Source organism: Pundamilia nyererei, unplaced genomic scaffold, assembly GCF_000239375.1.
Source record: "Pundamilia nyererei isolate P.nyererei 1_Seehausen unplaced genomic scaffold, PunNye1.0 scaffold00469, whole genome shotgun sequence".
NCBI lineage: Eukaryota > Metazoa > Chordata > Actinopteri > Cichliformes > Cichlidae > Pundamilia > Pundamilia nyererei.
In genome coordinates this window covers 125,126-134,207 of record NW_005187870.1, presented here as the reverse complement: position 1 = coordinate 134,207, position 9,082 = coordinate 125,126, and the positions used below count along the sequence as shown (strand labels likewise).

General features: G+C 39.3%; 1 protein-coding gene across 2 annotated transcripts in view; it reads left to right on the top strand.

Moving 5' to 3' along the window:
• The window catches only part of LOC102200188 (zinc finger protein 883-like), a 10,109-nt gene extending 1,337 nt beyond the window's left edge, over nt 1-8,772 (top strand). For both annotated transcript variants that reach the window (XM_005753832.1, XM_013916115.1), the window contains 2 exons: nt 1,440-1,704; nt 6,171-8,772. In XM_005753832.1, coding sequence (XP_005753889.1) covers nt 1,455-1,704; nt 6,171-8,113 — 2,193 coding nt within the window. In that variant the 5' untranslated portion in view covers nt 1,440-1,454 and the 3' untranslated portion in view covers nt 8,114-8,772. The remainder of the gene's footprint in view (nt 1-1,439; nt 1,705-6,170) is intronic.
• The last annotated feature ends 310 nt before the right edge of the window (nt 8,773-9,082 follow it).

Genomic DNA, 9,082 nt, shown 5'->3' with positions numbered 1-9,082 from the left:
TAATTGTGGCAGATGCAGTATAGGTGACTATAAGCATGGTTGTCTGGAAACAGAAACAGGTAATACTATAATTAGCAGGGTCAAAGATAACTAAGCAACAATCAGAACACATCATCTACTCAGACACAGCAATATTTTACAATGTCCACTAGGGGTCGCCGTAAGACCAGAAGTTGGCTAAATAGCACATATCTTCCCAGTTGCAAATGTTAATAACAATTTAGCATCTTTTTACTGTCTTGATGCATACTAAATCATCCAGGTATTAAAATCCCCAAAAGATTCTGGTCATCTGGACGTAGTGTTCTCAGTGGTAGAAATGTTTCATCACTCATCAAGTGACTTCTTCAGTCTCAGCTGACTGCAGGTTTCCCCAACCTTATAAACAGTACAATTGCACAAGGACTTGAAACGAGCCCACAGAATGAACGGCTGTGAGGTCAGTTTAATGATCAAGACGATCATTAATATGCAAGTTGTCATGACCACTGATCAAAGACCATTGATCAATGGTCATTGATCCATTCACATACAATTTACAGAGAGCTGCACTCACAGCATTGTAAGATGGTGAAAGATGGACCATTAGGCCCCCTCCTCAATTGAGAGATTGTCTTTCCCTTTTCACAGGTACTGCTCCTCCTTGGGGAGTCAAGGAGGTCTTTGATCAATGTCTATTGATTTGTGGCAATATATATGTATATGTGTGTGTGTGTGTTTATGCATATGTGTATGCTGTTTTTTTTGTTGTTGTTTTTTTTCATTTGCCTCTTTTATGGGCCCCCCAGCTGTCTGTGGGTCCCTGGGCATGTGCACAGAATGCCCACTGAAGTATCTTTGCCATAAGATTTATTTAAAAATTGGGATTTAGATTGACCTACTTAGAAACATGGGCTATGATGTCAGTTTCTTTTTTCGTTAATATGCAAATTTGATCAAAGACCATGGATCAATGGCCATGAGTACCAATAATGGCTGCACTCACAGCACTGTAAGATGGTGAAAGATTTACCCATAGGCCCCCTCCTCGATTCAGAGATTGTCTTTTCCTTTTCATGTAAATTACCTCTTCAAGGAGTCTTTGATCAGTGGTTATTGATCAATGGTCATTACAATCTGCATATTAAATCAAGGAACTGACCTCACTGCTCGCCGTTCATTCACTGGTTTCAGTCATTGTGCAGATGTACTGGTTATAAGGTTGGGTAAACCTGCAGTCAGCCCTTTGAGTGCTCCAGGAGAGTAGAAAAGCGTTATTTAAGTATCAGTCCATTTACCATTTAGCACTCACACGGTGTTCCTGAAACACTTTCAGTTTTACTAACAAATGTGAGCAACATGCTCACAGTGTACAGCGCTGCTAGATTCTATTTGCTCACAAGTGTATTTTCCTGCTATCACATTAGTAACAATTTTCTTGTGTCCCACTGTTCCTCAAGACTTCCTTAGACAATATGAAGTGTGAGGAAGAGGAAGGTCTGGATGATTGGCAGGACTTCAGCCAGGGGAGGAATTCCAGTCTGGACCAGGAGGACCCAGAGCCTCCACAGATTAAAGAGGAACAGGATGAACTCTGCATTAATCATGAGGGAGAACAACTTGTAGTGAAGCAGGAGGCCGAAGGCATCATTGTCTGGACTGGGGAAGAGCGGCGCAAACTGCTGGATACCATCTGGAAACCGGAAATAAACCCAGAGAGCACAGGTATGTAAAAACACTCTCTCCACACACACACACACACACACACACACACACACACACACACACACACACACACACACACACACACACACACACACACACACACGGAACACCTGATTGTTCTGTAAATAGTTTTAAATGTTTATTTAAAAAACCGTCTTGGCTGCATTTTTAGGTAAACAGCTGCAAAAACTTTGTTGTTTGCATAACTCAGTTACTTTTTTGAAGAAGTAACTATAATTAATTGCCCAACATTTACAGTTACAGGACTCTCTCCCAGAGCACAGACTCATACTCATAATACAAGTCAGAGCTTTATAAATAAAAAAAAAAATAAAAAAAGAAGAAGAAATTTTTGTTTTCAAAATTGGAGTTCAGTTATTTTTACTTCCAATAGTGTTAACATACTACCAGTGTTGGGTAAGTTACTTTAAATTAGTAACTTAGTTACATTACTAGTTACTGCTATCAAAAGTAACTCAGTTACTTTCAAAGTAACTAGTTACTAGGGAAAGTAACTTTGGTTTTACTCAGAATTCTCTTGTTAGTGTGTTGCTTCCGTAACTGGATACCCAGCAAGATTGCCAGTCTTCTAGCTTGCTTACTTGCGCAGTACAAGTGCATTGTGCCACCTACCAATAGAAAGGAAAAGATAATGTGCATATTTCCATGAGAGAAATCCCACGCCTGGACCATCGTTGACCCTCGCCATGATTCTAGCCTACGTCACAACGTCACGTGCGGTTTTTACATCCAACACGAAAACTGCAGTCGTGGTGCTTTTGATTGTACTCAGAACTCGGAAATTCTACCTTCCAAATAGGAAGATGTAGGTAACACCAGACTGCAGATGAGCTGCATACAGGGCTGGACTGGGACAAAAAATCGTCCCGGGCATTTTGACTAGAGACCGGCCCGCTATTATAGGAAAAATCATAAAGCCGTTGAATGAAAACAAATACTGTTGTGACTGGGGATGGGTACCGGTGTCCGGTGCCATGATGGCACCGGTTCTGACATAAACGGTAGTAACCAGACCGAAAAGCAGCGCACATTTCGGTGCTTTATTTCGGTGCTTTTTTTTTCCTGAGCTGTGATACACTTCTAGCCAATCATTTTACGTTTCCGAGGATAGTAGGCGGGCCAGGTACGTACGTTCTTTTAGAGCAGAGCTACAGATTAAAAATGCCCAAGGCGAAGCGGTCAAAAGTCTGGCTGTACTTCACAGCAAAATATGCAAACTCAGCAGCCTGCAACAAGTGCTTTAAGCTGATACTGTGATACTGTCAAAGGAGGTAACACCTCGAATCCGATGAAACACCTGGCGACGCATAGCGTTTTTTTAAAAGCCAAGAAATGCGCCGTATTTGATACCTTGCTGCGAGACCTCACACCGAGCGCATCTACTGCGGGTGTGGTGCCTGTTATCAGACCCGGGGTTAGCAACATCCCCAAAAACACGAAGAGGAGAGTCCTGGCCCCTAGCCCTGCTAGTGTAGCAGAAATAATGAGGATGATGATGGCAGCAGCAGCCGTTTTTCTCTGCGTGAGTAGCTTAATGTTGTTCGTGTGTAATTTACGTTGAGTAGGCTAACCACGTTATTACATTAATGCATGTAAGGTGAACTAGCAAACATCATCATAGCTACATGCCGCTGTCTTCTTGTTTGATGGCAGATACTCCCTTCACCCTGGCCAAAAAGGCTAAAATGACCAAAGAAAAAGAGGGAAATGGCTAAACATGAGAGGTTTTTGGATAAAGTTTGTGTTTTTTCCATTGTTTAAGCACTGCTTCCAGCCAAGAGTGATACCATATATGCCCCATAGCTGCAGAAAAGGCTAACATTGTTATCTTTTTACACAAAACAGCTGAACATGAGAGGTTTTTGGACCAATTTTGTGTTCTCCATTCTTTAAGCACCGGTTTGAGCACCGTTTGAGCACCGGCACCGTTTCAAAAGTACCGATTTGGCACCGGTATCAGATAAAACCTAAACGATACCCATCCCTAGTTGTGACAGTGATGTACACTGTCTTGATGGTATATATGCATCAATCTATCAATCGTTTGTTGTAAGATTCAGATAATTATTTTTTTAAAAGCTAGATATTTTAAATGAGAATAAGAAAGAAAAGTACTATTTTGTGCCCCCCTCTCCCTGTTAATGCCCTACTTGGCCCCCCTGGCTTTGCTAGACTCGCCCCTGCACAGTTAACAGCTGTCAGCTACATAAAAAAATGATCCTGGTGTTATTTGTCTCTCAGAAACAGTTCATAACTTCCCTTTAACTCATTCATATCACCTAAAAGGTAAACCTGTTTCTCCATCACCTGTTCAGCTCTGATGATTCAGTAAGGACATCTCCTGGTTTCATCTTCATGTTTCCCTCTCACCAGCAGAGATGGGCAGTAATCAGAATCAGTAATATTTTATGTTCTGGAATGTGCAGAAAATAGGTTTAAATGTTAAACTAATTTATTCAAGTCAGAGAATGTTGCATATAATTAAATTTTTGCTTGATGCATAAAGTTAAAAGATTAAAGCTGATAAAACAAGTTAAAAAAAGAGACTTTTCCATTTGATTACATTTTGTATGATGGATTATGACGAAAAAGTAGAATTGGGCTGAAAGATCTATCGCTTTATCACCTCTTCAGGTTGTAAATCGTGTTTTTAAAAAGTAACTAAGTAACTAAGTAATTAATTACTTTTGAAAATAAGTAATCAGTAAAGTAATGGGATTACTTTTTGGGGGGAGTAATCAGTAATTAGTTACTGATTACTTTTTTCAAGTAACTTGACCAACACTGCTCACCAGATAACCAAACCGACATCATGACCAGCAGCTTTTACGACTGTGACTCCAGCAAACATCAGCTGATACTACAAATTAATATTAAATAAATTCTAACAACAGCTGATCAAGCTTAAACGTGCTGCTGTTGTTTAACGCGACATCCGCTGGTTTCTTCTTTCTGGCGCAAAGTGGGCGATAAACAACCAAGAGAGAAAAGCCGATCAGCTGATCATTGATCAGTTTAATGATTGAAGTAGAAACAGGAGAGGGAGAGAGAATGAGAGAAGAAGAGGCAGCTGTGCAGCAAAGACACAGAAAAACTCCAGTTTTGTGTCTTTTTCATTGTAGCTGAAGTACTGGACAAGCTGCGTTCCTTTTCACCTCAATACGAAACGCGTAATATTTTATCGGAGACGATTCCGTGCTTTTAGGGGATGGTTGGCAACTCTAATAACTAACCTTATGAACAAAATAAAGTTCAACATCAGTAACATAGCACCATCCAGCTGTATAGAAACTCCATCATGCTAGCTAGTACCCAGTACGAAAAAGTCAGCATAACAAAAATAAACTGTACCTTAACTTGGTTTATATCTGACCCAGATAGACTTCAGGTCATAACTTCTTACCTGAAGTTCAGTTCACCTGACACTTGGACCGGCGGCCGCCTCGGGTCTTTGCTCCTCCTGCCTCCCCCTTCCCTCATCCACCTGCTGGCCTCCACCACTTGCTAATGTTACTGAATCAGTGGAAGCTCTGCGATAGCCACCGCAAGAAGTAACGAATAACGATCCTATCTAAATCCCAGTAACGATTAACACGTTCCTGATTTTGGCATAATAACTAGTTACCGTGCTCGTTACCACAATAATAACGTAGTTACTGTAACACGTTACTTAATAACGTGTTAGTCCCTACACTGCATACTACACAGGTCATGAACAAGATTTTTTTTAATTTTCATTGTAAGTGAGCTAAAGCAGTTAATTAAAAGTAGTCTAACATAAATGTAAATGCTGTAATTTAATAAACCATGAAACTTGGATGGATTCGATGTTGGCGTGACCACAGTGCACACATCTAATGTCGCTCACAGTGGTCCAAGGGACCACTCAGGGAGTTTGTGTGTTTGCTCAGACACATGAAAAATTAGAGGGAACATTGCCCCCCACCCACCCATGAAAGAACTGCTAGAAAATACACAACACACAGTAATAATATGTTTTACATTATAAAACAATTCTAATTCTACGTGATGTTATACACTGCTTGCATTAAATTTTAGAATCGTATTTATACTGTTAAACTCGAACAAAAGACGGTATATTAAAATTATGTTAAAGTTAGGAAGGTAAAAATAAAAATTTATGGTTACTGACAATTTTAGATTTTTCATTTTATTTTACATTAGGTGTGTTAATTCAGTTTCTGTTTTGTAATTTAATTGATGTTTGTATTTAAACATATGTACTTAAAAATAACTGAAAATTCTGTAAAATGTTATATGGAAAAACTCTGGATGTTTAAAAACTCTGCCATTTAACAAATATTGAGCTTTTCTAATAAGAGTGTCAGAACTCCAGTCATTTATATCAGTGCAAAAATTAATTGTTCAAATTTTGGAATTACACTTTTCTTTCAAAAAAACATTTTTCCCATTTGTCCCATCAGATCTGATTCACCAAGTTGAGCGTAACAAGGAGGAGGTTCTGACAGACCAACAGATCTGTAACCAGGAGAAGAACTTCAGCCTGGACCAGGAGCACCCAGATCCTCCACAGATTAAAGAGGAACAGCGGGAAATCTGCAACAGTCAGGAGGCAGAACAGTTTCTACTGAAGCAGGAAACTGATACGTTTATGGTGATTCCTTTTTATGAGCATAGTGACCTCAATAAACTAGAACCAAACAGGAACCAGCTTCTTTCTCTTAACTCTTATGAACCAAACATGCGTGATTGGAAAGAAGGTCACCATGTGGACCTGGGATCAGCTAGAAATTGGGAGCTGAAGAAAATGAGACATAACGGAAACGATAGTCACAGTAATATAATACACATCTCTCCAGTATCAGAGAGTCAGTGTAAATCTATTAAAAATAAAAATTGTGTAAAATGCAACACTTGTGGTAAAACCTTTCGCGATAAATACAGCCTCACTAGACATTTGAAAGTGCACACAGGTGAGAAACCTTATTCTTGTACCACCTGTGATAAAAGATTTAGTGAGTTGTCAAGTTTGAAGAGACACATGAAAATTCACACAGGTGAAAGGCCATATTTTTGTAGCATCTGTGGAAAAAGATTCCGGCAAACGATAAACTTGAAAACTCACATTAGATGTCACACAGGTGAGAAGCCCTATTCCTGTGGCGCTTGTGGAAAGCAATTCAGTCACATGATAAACTTGAAAACTCACATGAGAACTCACACAGGTGAGAAGCCCTATTCCTGTAGCACTTGTGGGAAAGATTTTAGTAACTTCTCAGCATTCAAAACTCACATGAGATTCCACACAGGTGAGAAGCCGCATTCTTGTGATACTTGTGGGAAAGGATTCAGACATATGATGAACTTGAAAACTCACATGAGAACTCACACAGGTGAGAAACCCTATTCTTGTAGTTCCTGTGGCAAAAGATTCAGTCATAAATCAACATTGGAACGTCACATGCGAATTCACACAGGTGAGAAGCCACATTCTTGTACCATTTGTGGGAAAAGATTTTGTAACTTATCAGCATTAAAATCTCACACTAGATTTCACACAGGTGAGAAGCCACATTATTGTGGCACCTGTGGGAAAGGATTCAGTCACATGGTAAATTTGAAAACTCATATGAGAATTCACACAGGGGAGAAACCATATTCTTGTAACACCTGTGGAAAACAATTCAGTTATAGAATGAACTTGAAAACTCACATGAGAACTCATACAGGTGAGAAGCCCTATTCCTGTAGCACTTGTGGGAAAGATTTTAGTGACTTCTCAGCATTAAAATCTCACACTAGATTCCACACAGGTGAGAAGCCACATTCTTGTGATACTTGTGGGAAAAGATTCAGTCATATGATGAACTTGAAAACTCACATGAGAACTCACACAGGTGAGAAGCCCTATTCTTGTAGTACCTGCGGCAAAAGATTTAGTCATAAATCAACATTGGAACGTCATATGCAAATTCACACAGGTGAGAAGCCACATTCTTGTAGCACATGTGGTAAAAGATTCAGACATATGATGAACTTGAGAACTCACATGAGAACTCACACAGGTGAGAAGCCCTATTCGTGCAGTGCCTGTGGCAAAAGATTTAGTCATAAATCAACATTGGAATGTCACATGCAAAGTCACACAGGAGAGAAACCACATTCTTGCACCACTTGTGGGAAAGGATTTAGTAACTTATCAGCATTAAAATCTCACACTAGATTCCATACAGGTGAGAAGCCACATTATTGTGGCACCTGTGGGAAAGGATTCAGTCATATGGTGAATTTGAAAACTCATATGAGAATTCATACAGGGGAGAAACCATATTCTTGTAACAGCTGTGAGAAAAGATTTCGTTACACGACACAGTTGAAAAGACACATGAGAATTCATACTGGTTGAAAGTTTCACTCTTACAAAATGTGGGAGAGCTACTGTCACGCGTTTGTTTCTCACACAGGTGAGAAGTGAAATCACTGCAAGACCTGAGGGAAAAGACCCCATTCTTATCTATGGTATAGTTTCTGTCAAGAACACTTAAAGACAGAATTCTTTGGGGCACTTTCATTTTTATCAGATAGCATAGTGAAGACAATAGGGAGCGCATGACAAGTGAATAGAAAAATAGGCGCAGCAAAGGGAATCAGGTAGGAATCAAACATGAGTTACAGCATGCAATATTACAGCATATACTAATCTATTCAACTTGTGAGCTAAACTGTTATCCAAGAGCTTTGAGAATTCTTTAAATTATTACCTCATTTCCATGATATATTGATGAATCTCTGAGTTATTTAAATCCCTGTATTTATCTGAACTCATATTTTCCAGTTGTTCTAGTGTTGTACATGTGACATCAATTGTAAATGTCTGTTGTTTACAATATTACAATTGTAATAATTATTATTTTATTATTAAAAACCAATAATTATGTCATGCTGGACTTGAAATCACTTTGTTTTGCCATGCTGAACTTCAGGGGAAATGTTATGCCTATATTGTTATTTATTGTTTAGTTCTGTTGTAAATGAGTATGGGTTATGTGTTCTTAAATGGTAAATAAAGAGATATTTAAAGGTTTTTGTGGTTATTTATTTCTTCAGAATCAGAATCATCCATCCATTTCCTTCCGCCTTTCCAGGGTTGCGGGGGGCGCTGGAGCCTATCCCAGCTGTTATAGGGTGAGAGGCGGGGTACACCCTGGACAGATTGCCAGTCTGTCACAGGGCTAACACATAGAGACACAGCAACCATTCGCACTCACATTCACTCACAGATTCACACCTATGGGCAATTTAGATTAATCAATTAACCTATCCCCACTAACAGAATCAGATATACTTTATTAATCCCGAAGGAAATTATGGTTTA